The sequence below is a fragment of the Colletotrichum gloeosporioides genome (assembly GCF_011800055.1).
Source record: "Colletotrichum gloeosporioides strain Lc1 chromosome Unknown consensus_77, whole genome shotgun sequence".
In the NCBI taxonomy this organism is placed as follows: Eukaryota; Fungi; Ascomycota; class Sordariomycetes; order Glomerellales; family Glomerellaceae; genus Colletotrichum; species Colletotrichum gloeosporioides.
The window spans coordinates 118,588-134,702 of NW_025544722.1; the positions used below are offsets into that span (position 1 = coordinate 118,588).

At 54.4% G+C, this 16,115-nt stretch overlaps 6 protein-coding genes across 6 annotated transcripts; 3 read left to right on the top strand and 3 right to left on the bottom strand.

The window, feature by feature from the left end:
• Window positions 1–919: 919 nt before the first annotated feature.
• GCG54_00007739 (uncharacterized protein) lies at window positions 920–2,348 on the top strand (the record flags this gene model as incomplete). Its single annotated transcript, XM_045407717.1, has 2 exons — window positions 920–1,029; window positions 1,115–2,348. The coding sequence occupies 2 exons, from the start codon at window positions 920–922 to the stop codon at window positions 2,346–2,348; spliced, it is 1,344 nt and encodes a 447-aa protein (XP_045259452.1).
• A 1,184-nt stretch (window positions 2,349–3,532) lies between these two features.
• Window positions 3,533–5,377, top strand: GCG54_00007740 (putative glucose transporter HXT5; the record flags this gene model as incomplete). The annotated part of the gene is made up of 4 exons (XM_045407718.1): window positions 3,533–3,768; window positions 3,847–4,877; window positions 4,930–5,182; window positions 5,236–5,377. 4 exons carry the CDS (start codon window positions 3,533–3,535, stop codon window positions 5,375–5,377), a joined length of 1,662 nt encoding a protein of 553 aa, XP_045259453.1.
• A 1,646-nt stretch (window positions 5,378–7,023) lies between these two features.
• Window positions 7,024–8,100, bottom strand: GCG54_00007741 (uncharacterized protein; the record flags this gene model as incomplete). Its single annotated transcript, XM_045407719.1, has 1 exon — window positions 7,024–8,100. One exon carries the CDS (start codon window positions 8,098–8,100, stop codon window positions 7,024–7,026), a length of 1,077 nt encoding a protein of 358 aa, XP_045259454.1.
• Window positions 8,101–9,643: 1,543 nt separating this feature from the next.
• On the top strand, window positions 9,644–10,968 carry GCG54_00007742 (uncharacterized protein; the record flags this gene model as incomplete). Its single annotated transcript, XM_045407720.1, has 3 exons — window positions 9,644–9,790; window positions 9,838–10,074; window positions 10,132–10,968. 3 exons carry the CDS (start codon window positions 9,644–9,646, stop codon window positions 10,966–10,968), a joined length of 1,221 nt encoding a protein of 406 aa, XP_045259455.1.
• Window positions 10,969–11,189: 221 nt separating this feature from the next.
• GCG54_00007743 (uncharacterized protein) lies at window positions 11,190–13,713 on the bottom strand (the record flags this gene model as incomplete). The annotated part of the gene is made up of 3 exons (XM_045407721.1): window positions 11,190–12,360; window positions 12,409–13,204; window positions 13,254–13,713. The coding sequence occupies 3 exons, from the start codon at window positions 13,711–13,713 to the stop codon at window positions 11,190–11,192; spliced, it is 2,427 nt and encodes an 808-aa protein (XP_045259456.1).
• A 510-nt stretch (window positions 13,714–14,223) lies between these two features.
• GCG54_00007744 (putative inactive purple acid phosphatase 16) lies at window positions 14,224–15,459 on the bottom strand (the record flags this gene model as incomplete). Its single annotated transcript, XM_045407722.1, has 1 exon — window positions 14,224–15,459. One exon carries the CDS (start codon window positions 15,457–15,459, stop codon window positions 14,224–14,226), a length of 1,236 nt encoding a protein of 411 aa, XP_045259457.1.
• Window positions 15,460–16,115: the final 656 nt, after the last annotated feature.

Sequence of the window (16,115 nt, forward strand, 5' to 3'; positions counted from 1 at the left end):
TGCAGCTTGCCATTTTGGAGAAGGCGTGGACTAAGCGATGGACAGGGGTCCGTTTTGGGGTCCGTGCAGAAATCGCGGTGAAACCAGCCCCGACTTCTAGAAGTGGGTCAGAGAAGCTTCAGACGTGGATGTGGCTGGTGCTTTTCAAGCCACAGATGGAGAGCTCCACGCCACAGTTGTCTTCACCTTAATGCAAGGAACCGAGCGAGCCCAATCGACACAGCTCGGGCCATGTCTACCTACGACGTGGAGGTGGTGGACCAGGGTCCCTTCTATTTCGTGACAGTCTCCAGTAAAGGCTCATGCTCCGTCTTAGACAGCGGAACAGTACCCAAGCTTCATCTCTAGAATCCATCGTCACGAGACCCCACGACCTCCTGAGGGAGACTAGACATTTCTAGACTAAACCAGCAAAGCCGGAGGCGCATAAAGAACATTTGGCCTGCCGCGCTCTCCATTCAAGCTGATTTTCATTTACTCCTTAGCCCAGTCCGCTTTTCGGAAGCCAACGCCGACAAACAGCCTTCCAGAAGGGGCAGTGTGGTCCATCCACAGCAGCACAGGAGCTTCACAGCGAGTCTTTGACACTTTTTTGTGCCAACCTGTCCTCAACCCACAGACACCGCACCACCACCAACGACCCCTGCGTCGAGTTTCTCAACTTGGCGGCCCTCTAACCATCTTCGCCATTCCCACGCATGTTTGGATCCCGCGTCTTCTGCATTTCGTATTTTCTCTTCAATTCTGCATCTTTTTCAGGAGCTTGCTTCTGTGATTTAATACGCAATTGATCGACCCTGTGGGCGTACGGCCGGCTTCGTTATTCCAACTCTTTGATACCCATCCACGCCCTCTCTCCTCTTCCCACCATTTCCACCACCTCACATAGCTCCCGCGTGCCACCTCACCCTCAGTCGCAATGCGTGTGTCGCAAGCTCCTCTGAGCTCGACGCTCGCTTTTCTCCTCGGTGCGAGCTTGACACAAGCTCAGTACCTCATCAATGAGCTCAGCTTTGGCTACACTGGCAGGTAAGAAGGTCCCTAGCCGCATCTTTCCAGCGCGCCCACATATGGCCGATCCCCAAAAGCTCCAACTAAACACGACGTATAACAGCATATCGCCCAACAACGATGGCCACGTTCCCAACTTTGTCCTCCAGGGACAACCAAACCAGCCCGAAATCCTCTCCAACAAGATCATCCTCACCCCCGTCGCCCCCGGGAACCAGCGCGGCTCCATCTGGAGCACCCAGAAGGTGATGCACAGCAACTGGATCGCCGACATCGACTTCCGTGCCAATGGCGGCGAGCGCGCCGGCGGAAACCTTAACATCTGGCTCACCAGTGGCGGTTCCAACGACGTTGGCATGAGCTCAGCATACACTGCAGGCCGCTTCGACGGTCTCGTGCTTGTCGTCGACGGTCACGGCGGTACTGGTGGCATGGTTCGCGGCTTCTTGAACGACCGCTCGACCGACTACAAGGCCCAGAGTGATATTAGCGGCCTTGCTTTCGGTCACTGCCAGTACCACTACCGCAACCTTGGCCGCCCCAGCCAGATTAAGCTGCGTCAGACCTCCAGCGTCTTCAAGGTCGAGATCGACGGACGCCTTTGCTTCGAAACCGACAAGGTCAAGATCCCTCCCGGCTACTCCTTCGGTATCACCGCCGCTAGCGCCGACAACCCGGACTCTTTCGAGATTTTCAAGATGGTTGTCATGTCCGACTCGCTTCACGCCGGCGAGCAGCAAAACCAAGGCCACCAACAGCAGCAGCAACAGCAGCAGCAACAGCAACAGCAAGCCCACGAGCAGAAGGCCAACCAGGGCCAGCCGAACAACCCCCGCAGCGGCAACGAGGACCCCATCGACCTCAACGCCATCCCCGACAGCCCTGCCGACGTGATCACCTCGTCCAAGGCGCAGTTCGCCGATTTGCACAACCGTCTTCAGTCGGTGAACCACCAGATCGGCACCATTTACCGTTCTGTCAACCAGTACAACCAGCACGCCGAGAACCGCCACGCGGAGACCTCGCAAATCCTCGACTCGCTCCGCACGGAGCTGCGCAAGATCGAGAAGGTTTACAGCATTGAGGACCGCATCAACGCCCTCGAGCGCGAGATCCGCGCCATGCGCACCGATCTCAACCTGCAGATGAAGAACACGGAGCACTCTCTCAAGGGCTACATGAGCGAACATCACTCCACCCTGTCCTCGAACATTGTCAACGCCGCTCCTGGCCACGGCAAGCTTATCCTCGTCATTGTTGGGTCTCAGGTCGTTCTCGCTGTCGGCTACGTCCTTTACAAGAGAAGAAAGAACTCGATGCCCAAGAAGTACTTGTAAGATGACGAAGCAGTGGTCCGAAAGGTCAAAAATTCAGAGATGGCGTGCGTGGAGTTGTCTTGTATAAATCATGTACGATTGGTTGCATCATGCGAATTCTGGTTGATGATGGACGCCGTGCTACTGGAACGGGAAGTCGTTGTCCTTTAGTCCCGTGTAGCGTCTCGGGCGACGAAGACATATAAAACGGAGAAGAAACAAGAGGCGAGTCGAGTAGGGTCGATGACGACGAGAGCAAGTGCAGGCGTTGGTGTGAGAAATCGAAAACATTTCCAAGTTCATATCGCAAAGTTCCTGGTATCTCATCGAGTCTCTGAAAAGTGAATGCTCGTTGACGCGTACGACGACTAGTACAGACTGAATAGCGTGTTAGTAGAGTGGACGCAGCCTGGGTCCAAGCATCTTCGACATTGCCAGAAGAACGAAGGCTGTTAACTGATCAAGTCGAGGCCGCGCTGATTTCACATTTCAGACATTTCAATGCGAATGCGATTGTTCTGTCCCAATACATCAAATAATAAGTGAGCAGATTCCTGTGTAAAGGGTCCGGGACCATGATTTCCTAGCCTTGGTTCTCATTCTTGACAACCGAGGTTCTGGGTCGAACAACCCCATGTCCAGTCGGAACTTGCGTTGGACCTTCCAAGTCAACCAGCCGTACCAACTGACCAACCGTCTCAAACCTTGAGCGTAGGATATCCTTTTCAAGCCAAAGAGTGGAGTAAAAAACGATGTTTAAAACTTCCAAGTTGGAGTAGCGATGCTGTTGATGCGGGGTTCCCCTCACGACTCGCCCTCTTGGCTCGAACTACCGATCACAGCTTCCTTGGGAATCTGGGGCATATTCCGGGGTAATGCAAACCGAACGGGCGTCGTGGAGTTGATGCTCCCCATCAAACTGCCACTTCCCCAGACTCTTACCCCAGATTGTTGGATACGCCCTCCTTGTCCTCGGTGTATCATTGTGGACAATTTAGACCCAAGATGCTTGGCGCAATGACACAGCCCAGCCCACCGGGACCTAGCGGTCTTGGATGACATGTAGACGAACGAGGTGCTGGCTTTATCCGCTCTGCCGTCTGCGTCCCATGTCTTTGGCATTGCGAGATATATAACGGTTCATCTCAGGATGTCGGCCGTTGTAGTCCTACTGGCAAGAGCGAAGTTCTTTGACAATCTCAAGCATGACGAAAACAGAGGACCAGAAGCCGGAAATTGCCCTTGAGCACGCCGACGACGTCGGACTCGAGAATCAACATGACAACCCCAAGGACGTGACCCTCGATGCCGCCGCCAAGGGCCAGGGCGTGTCGGGTTACGAGACCTTGACGTTGTGGGAGACTTTCAAGGCCTTCAAAGTATGCTCCGCTACTTGTTTTGCTGTTGCCTTCAGCGCGGCGACAGATGGTTATCAGATTGGGTGAGTGTTCTGCCTTTCCATCTTCTGAGAAACCGGGTTTCACAAGGAGACATCCACATGACACTAACAATAACGTAGCATCAACGGCAACATCATCGCCAACCCAGGCTTCATCAACCAGTTCGCAACGGAAACCACCTCGCGCGGCGAACCCAACCTCGCCGCACCCATCCTCAGCGCCTGGTCTTCCATAATGTCCGTCGGCCAAATCATCGGCATGACGACTGTCCCCTTCCTCTCCGACCGCTTCGGCCGCAAGGGCGCCATGTATTGGTACTGGTTCGTCCTCTCCATGAGTATCCTCTGTGAGTCAGTAGCCCGGACCTGGCCCGTATGGCTGGTTGCCAAACTGCTCGCGGGCGTCGGCGTGGGCTGCCTCCAGTCCACCGTCCCGACCTACATCGCCGAAGTCGCCCCAACGAGAATCCGCGGCGGCCTGCTGCTGGCCTACAACTTTTGGTTCGCCCTCGGACAGTTCTTCGCACCCGTCGCGCTGCAGGTTATGTCGCAGTACGCCCCAGAGGACTGGAAGACGCCCATCTACACGCAGTGGAGCCAGATCGGCCTCATGATCATCATCTACGTCCTCGTCCCGGAGTCGCCCGCCTGGTGCGTCACCCGCGGCAAGCTCGACGCCGCCCGCAAGTCGCTGCGCTGGCTTTACCGCGGCGTCGAGGACTACGACGTCGAGCAGCAGCTGCAGCTGCTCGTCATCGCCGTCGACCACGAGTTGGAGGTCGCGCGGTCGCAGGCTAATGTCGAGTGGTACGCCATCTTCAAGGGCATCGACGGCAAGCGGACGGTGACGGCGCTGTGGACGCTCATGACGCAGCAGTTCGTGGGGCTGACGCTGTTCTCAACTTTTGCAAGCTACTTCTTCAAGCAGGCGGGCATCAAGGACCCGTTCCAGGCGACGTGCATCACGTCCGGGATCAACATCGTGAGCGGACTGGTGTTTATACTGATTGCGGACAAGGTCGGGCGAAGGTGGATTTCATGCAGCGGGTCGACATTGTCGTGGGCTGCGTGTATGGCTATTGGGATTCTCGGGGTTGTGCCGAGACGAGGGCCGACTTTTGTCTTGTTGGTCTTCTTCGCGTGTCTATGGAGTGAGTTGGCACTCGACCTTTGAACGGGTGAATGCTGATGATGTTGGACTAGATATCGGAATGACGGCGAATGGAGCTACCGGCTGGGGCTTCATCGGCGAGATCTCTTCGCAAAGGCTTCGGCCTTACACGGCAGGGTTCGGAGCTGCGTCGACGTGTGTTGCGGGTGTGGTCATGAATGTGTTGACACCGTACATGGTGGACGGAAACCAGTGGAATTGGGAGCTAAAGACGGCCTGGTTCTACACCGGCGTGGGACTACCGTTCGTGGTAGCCATGTGGTTCCTGATTCCCGAGACCAAGGGGTACGGCCTCCCGCCTAAATCATTAAAGAAACATACTGACACTATCACAACAGGCGCTCCGCTGCGGAGTTGGACGAGCTATTCGAGCGCGGCATCAAGCCCTGGAGGTTCCATAAGACAGTCACGGCGACGGAGCGTCTCGTCAATGCAAGTCACGATCAAGAGGTTGTCACGCCAGAGAAGAGGGATCATTGATGTTATATGTGATTATTCAACCTTGAGGTTGCTATTGTACGATAATATTACCCCAAGTCATGGGAAACCCTTCTCGGGTCAAAACCCATGCCTTGTTTACAGGCAATTCCTAGCACCGCTTAGCAGTGCTTTCTCTATATGCCTGTTCAGAAGTATGTACGAAGCAATCAAAATGTGTAAGCATCGAAAGCAAACAACCAGAACCGCAGCACTTCCTCCGTTCCCTCCCTTCCTTCCCTATCGTTCCCTTCCTTTCTCCCCTTCCATTTCCTTCCCTTTCCTGCACTCTTTGACTGCACCACGATGTAAATGAAATAAAATAACAAACCACGCAGACCCTTTTTTTTTTTTTTTTTNTTTTTTTTTTTTTTTTTTCCTTTTTTTTTTGGGGGGGTTTTTGGTTTTTGGTTGGTTGGTAAACAGGTAATTCAAAGGCAATCGCTAAACTCAGTCGCTGGGTGTTGTTCAAAAGTGGCGTTCAGCCGGTTGTGTGACTCTAGTCGTCACGGTTGGTGGAGTCATAAGAGTCCTTCCTGTCGAGTGCTGCGTAGTCTGTGTCGTAACACAAGAATTGTCTTGTTCGATGCTTGGGATGGCATTGTCGCCAATGATGTTTGTGCTGAAAGCGATCCTGGTAGTGCCGCGGCCCTGCTTAGGCAGGCGACGCACTCTAGGATGAGTGGCATATCGGTCTACCACGAGGTTTGTGTTGTTGTTATAAGTGAACCGAGTAGCGCAACGGCCTTGATGAGGCGGCTGGGCATTCAAGGATGAGGCGGTTATTGTAGCATTGGTCTACTACAATGTTTGTGTTGTGAGCGATTATGGCAGCGTCACGACCTTGCTTAGGTAGGCGACGCATTCGAGGATGAGGTGGTGACTGTAGTGTTGGTCTACCACGAGTATGTTGTTTGAAGCGATCATGGGAGCACAAAGGCCTTGCGTCTGTTTGAGAGGAGTTCTACCGACAGTATATGTTTAGGCGGCAACGCATTCCAAGATCAAAGTGATCCCGGGAGTGTTACGACCTGGTGTGGTTGTTATCCTGTCGGTATGGTAGACTGCTGGATGTTTCAGGATGGTGGCTCCGCAAGTGCGAGGTAGTCTCCATTTATCGACCTGAGGAGGCCTGATCGCTGAAGCGCCGCTGGCGGCATGTAAGTCGTAGGAAAGGCCCTGTGTAGAACCATGTCCTCCATAGCTGGCTGGAAGGAGGCTGGCACTGGCCAACGACTTGGTGTGAAGGAGAGCGGCTGCCAGAGAAGCGAACGAGACGAGGAGTCTCAGTCGTGGTGGTTGGCACAAGAGGTGCAGACACGCGGCAGATAATCAGGGCATGTCTTGGGTGAGCCCATACGGCCTTTGGTCTAGGGGGTAGGCTGGTAAACTTGCTTGCAGCCAGGCGAGGGCAGCAAAGGCGTTTGCAGCAAGGTCGAGAAAGTGTTCGAAGAGTGCAGGTCCCCTAATGTGCGGCTGATGCCCGAAGAGGTGTCCGAAGAGGTGTTGTCTGATATTTTATTTTCGGGTGGGATGCTGGAATGGCATTATCGTCAATACCGGTCCAGTCCTCTCCAGAGTTGGACTCGCGTTCTTTGGCAGGGAACTCAGCCGACTTAGCAGGTTTGGTGACGCTGCTTCTTTCAGGTCTATGCGTAGACCATGGCACCGGCCTGGAGCATCAATCCAGGAGGGTATGTTAGCCCATGAGTCTGCACGGGGGGCTGCTGATAGTAGGCCTGGGGCCATGTCAGACTCATTGCCGCCTGGTATGCGGTAAACAAGTCCAAACCAGGCGGCGTGGGCGGTCTGAAGGGGCTTGGGTGTCCTGGGTTAATTGGTGTCAGGACGGAGGAAGGAACCCACAGCCCATGTTTATCGTAAGACCCTGTCATGGGTCCCTGAGAGAACGATGGTGCGGGCTGAGGACTGGGCGAACGGCTTGGCAAAGGGGACCGGTCATTGAAGGAGCGGAGTTCGTAGTCGTTAACGGTGACCATGTACTCCTTCATCTTGTCTGGCATCTCAGTCGGGACGGCCCCCTTCCTCGTCGAGCAGCGGCGAACTGCTTTGGCGAGCTGGTCTGCTCTCTCGTTGCCTTCAACGCCCACATGGCCCGGGCACCATCGGACTGCGGTTCTGATACCCTTGGCCTCTAATTTGGCGGATGCCGCAACGGCTCTGTGGACCAAGGGATCATTGTCCGACGCGTCGGCCCTCATGAGTGAACGGATCGCATCCTTGCAATCCGTGAAGATGTTCACTTGTCGAAGGTCGGGGACCGCGCGGGACAGGTAGAGGGCGGTCTCGAGCCCGAGAGCCAAGGCGTACAGCTCTGCCACCAGGAAGTCGGGGCACTTGATGAGCCTGTACGTGTTGGCTGTCCAGTCGGGGCTGAGACCGGGGCGGGGTTGCCAAGTAACGGTGGCTCCCGCGGGGTTGTCCAGTGTTGAGTGACCGCTGGGACCACTTCCCCACGACTCTTTGCCAGGAAACGAGGCATCCGTGAAGAGATTGAGAGCGCGGGGTGTGGGCTGGTCGTGTTCAGGAATGGCTGCCATGGCCCGGTCACGAGGCTCAACCCAAAGGTCGCCGTGGAAGCGGGTGGGCGTAGGCTTGCATCGAATAGGCAGACCATAGTCGAATTGAACATAGAAACGGGGGCTTCTGGAGGCCACCTCCCGCTTCTGCTGAGAAAACTCTCGAGATACTTCGCTAGAGGTCATACTGACCACTTCGAGACAAACAGGGTAAAAACGGTGTATGTATGTGAAGAAGGTTGTGTATGGTGAGAGATGTGTGTAACGAAGGTTGTATCTGGTGAGAGTTGTGTGTAACGAGAGTTGTATCTGCTGGAAGCGAAATAGAAATCAAGTTATGATGAGGAGAGAAAGAAAGATGTCAGGAGGAACAGACCATGAGAGAGATTGGGGTTTTATAGGTATTCATCGAAGGAATCGTGAGAGCTTAAGGGTCAGATTTCTCGCATTCAGGTACCGGAGAGGTCTCTCAAACATGGACCACCTTTTCAGGAACCCGCATCTTTCATGTCAGGAACCCGTAACCTTGTTTTCAGGCACAGGAAAGTCTAAATTCAAGCCTCCATTGCCAGAGGTCTCTCAAACATCTTTTCAGGAACCGGCATCTTTCATGCCAGGTACCCGTAACCCTGATTTCAGGTACAGGAAAGTCTAAATTCAAGGCTCCATTATCATTGCTTGTTACCTGGTAGGTCGATGGCTAAAGAGGTGGAAAACCATGTCTCCGGGGGAAGGACAGAGTGAAGGCGGTACCAAGAAACGAACGCCTGGTTAGTTGGCCGGATCGTGAGTGAGCGTGAAACAACAAAAAAGGCATTTGGTGATATTCACCGTCACTTTCATTGAGATTTTGGCTGGCCATGAGGACTTGTCGGTGTGTTAGTCTGGATAATGTTAGATGCCTATACTATCAAGGGGAACTCCCTCCACCGGAGGGTTTCTGGGAGGATTTTCAGTGTATGAAGAGGTCACAAAACTTTTACTGCTCTTAATTGACTTCCTGATCGGTAGTCTTTATGCTTGCTGTCGTTGTCGTCCTTGCTCGTTGTAGTTGGCGGCGCCATGGTCCCTGCTATGGTCTTCGTTCAAACAAGCGGAATTTGTGTTCGAAAATGGCGTGACAGGACATATATGTACCCTCCTGACTTGATCAACTGTGGATTATGCGGTTGTTTCTCACGAGAGAAATAAAAAGAGTGTCTTTCCAGAGAGGTAGGACCCGTAAATGACGTCATGGGAACACAATTCTTCCTCCAAACCCGAAGTCTTACTCGTTTTGTCAAGAATTTGCTTGATGGAGTCGTATCCCAGTCGCAGAGTGTCAATGTGCTATGCAAGCCCGCAGAAAGTTCGCAACCGCCTCAAGTTTACTTCACTTACACGCTGGCGAATGAAGACGCCGGTTCCCCTGGCACCGCTGGTCTGGTATCCAGGTACCCTCGAGCTAAACTCTATTCGGACTGCAGCCACCCCCGCACATTCCCAGTTAGGCAACCGGGCTTACCCCAGGCATCTCAGTATTTGACAACACCCCTTCGAGTTCACATCGAACCTGTCCTTGATGGTGCCCAAAGAAAAACTTGGAACCGCAATCTTACAAATCGAGCAGTACCTGTCGAGATACAGTAACTCTTCAATCTATGAAAGTTCAACCCTGAGCCTTTGAACCAGCAGCTACACCAACATTCCATAGAGTCATCCCCTACTGCTCAAGGTGATCGATCACACGATGTCAGACCCGAGATCTCAGGGTACAGATACAGAATCCGGTCTTTCTCTGCGGTTCATTGATCCGACACACAACGAGCCGAAGAAGATGAGGGCGCACAAGAAGAGCCGCGGCGGCTGCGGCGCCTGCAAGAAGCGGAAAGTCAAGGTGCGTTCCCTCCTGGTGCTTCGGTGAGGCTTCTGACGAAGCCCAAGTGCGATGAGCAAACACCCTGCTCGAACTGCATCAGAAGAAACGAGACATGCGATCCACCCCACAAATCCTCCGCTTCCCCTGAAAAGGACGCCTCACCCGCATCCTCCCGACCGCCAGACCTCTCTGGGCCGGTAAACCTTGTCCACCTGGAGCTCTTCCATCACTTCCAGCACGTCACGATTCCTACTCTCTGCTTTGCTGAAGTATGGGGCCCGGCGACGTTCCTCGCTTTCAAGGTGGGCATTCCTTGCTGTCCTTGAGAAGCACGGAAAGTTGACTCACGAGTATGGCAGGAAGAGTACCTGATGACCGCCATGCTGGCCACCTCAGCGCGACACCTTAGTGTCCTGCGCCCAGATGAGTCGGTATACGATGAAGCTGCCCTGGCACTCCTGTCTCGCAGCTGTGCTGGCTTTAGTGCCGCCCTCAACCAGGACGATGGCCGTGAGAAGCATAACCCGCTGTTTTTCACGGCCATGTTGATCCACTACCTCACGTGGTGCAACTTGGACTTCCTGGAAGAGGGGGGGAAGCCAGCTGATGATCGTCAATTGGACCTCAAGGGTGACCAGCTATTCCTCCTTAGCTCCGGCGTGAGGGTATTTCTGTCCAGCACAAGGGCCCAAGGCCCGGACAGTATTTTCGCAAACATGTCCTCGATATCTCAATGCAGTGCTCTGGAAAATATCGTCGCGAGCCAGAGCATGGACTGTGAAGGCATAGTAGCAGATTTTATGAGACGGTATGATGATTCATCAACTAGTCAAGTAGAGATCTCTACCCAGGCGACAAAAGAGCGCGAGGCATACCACGCCATCGTCACGCGTCTCTCCGTCATCCTCGCGCTCTGGAGGTACAGAGAGACCAACCCCTCCCCGCCGCAAAGAGCCGATCTTGAGCGGTACATCTTCTCATTCCCGCTCTTCTGCGTCGGCATCTTCCTGGACATGGTTGTCAGTAGTGACACGAGGGCACTGCTGGTGCTGTACCACTTTTATCGAACGTCGAGGCTGCTGCTGGGATCTAAGGAGTCTTGGTGGGCGTCGAAGAGGCTGAATACCATGGATGCGTTGATCAAACTAGATTTGGAGCGACGATGTATTTCTGTCGCTGTTGGAGACTTCGAATGATGGCGATGGTCTCCCCTCGACACGAAGGGTTGTGCTCTGGAACACCGTGGAAGGCCATTAAGCGACATAAGCATCACTTCTCGAACGAAATGTGTCGACAATGTAGATAATGTGAGGTTTGTTATTTTTTGGGTATCAGTTCTAATTCGACATAAATGAATGTTAACTCCAAGGCTTGCTAGCTGTGATAAGCGACGGCCCAATGCTACTCCCAAAGCCGACTATTTCGGCTGGTTCCTGCTCCACAGTGCTTTCGTGATCAGTCCCGGGGCTCCTAAGCCAAGTTCATACGGCAGCCTCGTACGTTGCTCCCTGTTCGGCGAGTTCGTCGGCAGATACGGCGGCGGCGGGGACGCACTCCTCACAGACGACGCCACGGATGAGACTGGGGACACTGGCGCGGCAAGACCTCCTCCCTGAAGGTAGGAGCTCAAGTCAGCGGCCGACATCCCGGGTACGCCACCCGGGTAAGTTCCATCAGGGACCTGGCGCGCTTGTGGCGGCACGGCTGGCATATCCACGGACGAGGCTGAACTGACTGAGCTGGCCGGCGATGAGGGTCTGATTATCTCATACTGCTGCGCCGAAGATGCACTTCGGATCAGATGATTGGACGATGTCATGGTCGCCATCTCGAGATCGTCGTCCATCGTGATGCCCGGCCCAGGGACGACTCCGACTAAACCATCGATTTCGTTGAACTTGTGCATATCGTCCTTGTCGACACGCCCCACAGGAGGCAGGTTGACAGAGTCCTTCAGGTGCGAGCCCACTCTGAACATCGCAAACGAATCGAGCGTGTTCGTCCATGTAGGCAGGGTGCAGATGTACCAGACGAGCAGGGCGAGACAGATTGCTTGGAGGGCAATGAGCGCACTGAGCATGACTGTGGCCTCGAGGCTGTATTTTGGTGCAACGAAAGCCGTGCCGGTGAGGTTGTAGATTGTCCTTGCCGCATCGTTTGAAGCTGCATCCTGTAGAACGGCAGCATTCGACAGGTACATACCGACCCCGAGAGTGCTTTGGGCCACAGTCAAATGACGCAGGCCCTGCGCGATCCTGAACAGCGACTTGGGAAGCTTCTTTAGAGTGCATCCGTTATAGATTGAAGGGTACCATGTGTCGAATTCGTCGTTTTTGGAGTTGTAAGGCATTTGCCAGCCATGGAGAGGTGCGGGCAAGGCGCAACCCTTCTTCGTAGCATCGCGGACTGAGTCGTCAGTCAAAGTGAGGTTGCCAGGCATTAGGCCATCGGGAAAAGTTTGGCTGAGCAAGACGAGTACGGCTTGTGGGTACGATTCGGCGCCGAAGAGGGCCTCTACAGTTGTCCTCAGCGGGCCCTGAGACGAAGTCCATCCCCCGAATATGTCGCGATCCCACTCTTGATCCGACCTGCAGAGTGTTAGTATCAGACTCAAATTTTGGCATGTTTGAACTCACTCGCTGGTGATGAGGTTACCCGCCCAATCGTAATCGTGGTACTGGGCCTTCATCACCTCGTCCGAGGGCCACTCGTCGACAATGCCTGACTGGTTGAGATTGGTGTAGAAGTTACCAAGCTCGAAAAATGCACGGGTTGTTTTGGCCGTGCACTTCAGGGTGACATTCTCCGCTGGGTCTGAGACGAAATCAGAGGCCTGCGATGCCTCAAGGCTGATTTGCGCATCGATGAAAACGACTTCGTCAATGTCTTGACGTCGACGCGGGGGAAGCAGCGCTCTCTCAACTTCGGGGTTCTTGGAGTCATCAGGCATGCAGACCTTAATGGCGACGCCGAACCCTTCGAGAGTGGTTGAGTAGCCGACACAGTCCGAAGGAACGTCTTCACGAGTCGCAACTTGGCAGTCGGCAGTTGAGTTAAATCTCATCGAGTGTTGCCTGAGCGGTCCCGTTGTCGTACCTGCGGGCACAGATGAAACCCAGAAAGCGTCGTTGTACTTGTGGTCTGAACCAGTCACAAAGCTTCTGTCAGTGTTCCCGTCGCGCCACAGATTCTCCTGGACGTCAGCTGACGTGATGCTGGCCAGCTTGGATCTCACTGGACTGATGATGTTGGGGAAGTCGGTGGAAACCCTCAGTAAAGCCGGCTCAGGCTCCATGCCGACCCTTTCTGCCCGATACCTTTCGCCATCACACGTGCGATCCCATTTGGTCAGATGGCGAGAGCTGTCGCACGGGTAAACCATACGAGCGGACATCGGCATCAGCAGTGATTGAAGAGGCAACTGTGCCGCAACTTGGATAGAGTCAGCCAATTGATCACAATCAGTCGCCATAAAGCTTACCCAGGAGGAGCAATCCAGTAGCCATCATCAGGTAAGATGATGTCTGTCCTTTGGAGAAAACCGCCGTCCATTGGATGTCGGAAAGAGCGAACAGTTGTCGGAGGCTGAGGGCTTGCCGATGAGATCGTCGTTGAGAGAACACCACTGCACCGTGGGCCAGAAGAGCCGCAACGCATGGCAGCGCAATGACAGCCGTCACTGCACTCAGAAACGGCGCCACGCGCATCCATCGGCTGAACTTGTCGAAATCATCCCGCATGAGGATGCCCCAGGGATCGGACGTTGTTCGCTGGTTGACGACGCAGATGCATATCCAGGGTCCAAGTAGGAGAAGTAAGTATACAATTAGGATGTAAACTGGTCGTCGTGCATGTTGAAGAGGTTGGCGAGACATTTCGAATGACTTGCAAGTCGTGTACCTCGGCGGTGGTCCCTCACTGGATGTTGTGTTTCTGTCCATAATGATCGACCCAGACTCTCCCGCAGAAGGTGTTGGAGAACGGTAAGATCGATGGCGGGAGGAACAGAAAGACAAAATGCGCGAAGGAAGAAGACAATGGTATTATGGCTGCATCGCACAGATGGCTGGCGGCCTGTTTAGCGTTCTTTTTTAGCTTGCGACGAGGCGTCGGCCGGCCGCAAAGTGTGGTGCTGACCGCAGCTGACCGCAGGGCGAGGACTGTGCAATTTCCGTGCGAGCCCAGAGGAATGGGAGGAGTGAGGGAATGTGTAGAAGGGTGGGCGCACAGCATCCTGCATCCTTCGGAGGGAGAATGTGCCACGAATGTCTTGTCTCGAAGACCAGTTATTGCGGCCGAAACGAGCCGAAGTGGGAATTATTGCTTCCTGGGTTGACTTGGCCGGGTCTCAATAGCCTATCCTGCATATTCCACTGCAGCGATATAAATCCGTCCAGGCAACCCTTTGTAATTCATGCGTTTCTTTGTAGTTATAGATAGCCCGTTATCCCTCACTCTCCATTGTTGGAAGGGTAGGAATCCAGGCCGTAGGTTTCGTTAAGGGAGACACGTGTGATGACCTGATCGTCCTCCATGCGGACCCAGGTCTCGACCGACATCTGCGGGTTATCGCCCTGGGAAAACAGCAGTCTCAGCATCCGAGCGCCGCGGTTCCATTCGCCGTATCCTCCATAGCCTGTGTGCTTTGCAAAGCAGAGGAATGGAGCTTCGGCGCCGAGTCCGCCTTCGTGGCCGGGCCAAGTGGAGCACCAGGAGTCGCCGTGGTCGTGACCGACGTGGATGCTGTGGAGGCCCTCGGCCTCGAGCAACGCCTCGATGAACGGGTCGTCCTCTTGGCCCTGGCCCTGAATGGCCAACGGGGAGTCGGCATTCAGACCCGGAAACTTGCTTGGGTCTAGATTTGACTTTTGGGCGTCGAGGAAAACGTGGGGCGGGATGTGCACGAAGGCCACGCTAGGGATGACACGGCCGTGCTTTTCCTTCAGCTCGTCGTAGGTCGTGGTGAACCACTCGGCCGTCTCAGGTGCGACCCAATTGGGAATATCGTCCATGTTGTCGGAGTCGGTCTGGTAGGTAGTGCCGCCGCGACTATCGAAGAACCACAGCAGAGCAATCGGGTCCTTGGCGTCGCCGTCGAAGATGGGCAAGTAGTAGTTGGTGATGCCGGGAAGCTTGTCGCCCATGGAGGTGGTGTAGCAGAGGTCATAGCCCTTCTCGGCGCGGAAGAGTTGTTCGCGGTCCAGGTTGTGCTTGGAATCGTGGTTTCCGTAAATAGAGGTCCATTTCTGGCCAGCCTCTATCATGGGCCGCACGATCTGATTGATGTACTCTGTCGAGTTTTCCTTGTGGGTGTCCTCGCCGGTGATTAGGTCGCCATTCAGTACCACAAGGTCCGGATGCTCGCTCCTCATGACATTCTTCATGACGCGAGTGGAGTTGATGTCCTGCTCAATGCCCCAGGAGGCGAACTCGACTTCTCCGAAGTGCAGATCGGAAAAGATGCCAATGCGAAAGTCGCGGTTCGTGGCCCCTAGCTTGAGTCTGGGCTTGTCCAGCGACGGCTCCTTTAGCGGCCACTTTCCAGGGGAAATCTTGGTGACTAGCATGAACATGGCGGCGAAGGAGATGGCGTAGACGAATATCAGCTGACAGATGCGCTCCACCAGGCGGGCAGTAGACTGGGGAGGGCGCAGCTGAACTGCTTCTTCCAATTTGGCTTCCGGCATCGTGATGAACGGTGGAGATATCTGTGGTGTCGATGGCGAAGAAGATGCAGGGAGGGCGAAGGCGATTGCCGAGAAATAGAAAGATTACGGACGAGACAATGGATATAGACGCCAGCGAAGGAGCATTACAGTGCAGAGGCTGTCTCTGGTAGATCGAAAAAAGCACGAAATGATTGGATGCCAGGCGAGGAAACAAATCAATCTAGGCGCGGTGAGGAGGAACCAGAAGAAATATGGAATTTGGAAAGAGACATTGAATCGCAGAAATTGTCGATGTCCAGCAGAGAGACCAGAACAGATCAGCTTTAGCAGTCGCTGCAGCTGGGATTTCCCAAGGGTCAAACACTCCAAAACAGAGCCAAAACAGGCCCACTGTGGCAGATGCCGTTTTGGGGAGGGGGAGACCTATTGGTCCACCAGAGACGGAGGCGGCCCAAGCCAACCAGGGAAAGACGAGACGAATTTCCCCCCTTCACAGTGTTTCCCTCTCGGTCACTGACCAGTAGGCAACCATTGATGTGCACCAAGACCACTCGAGGAAGTGCTGGCTCAGATCCGGTGCCAAGTGTGCCTTTCCCCGTACTTCCCGCCCCCAGGGATCATCGTCCGGTGTTTCTAGCAGCTCCTCGCTCATCTAAAAGCAGGTGGTTATCTGC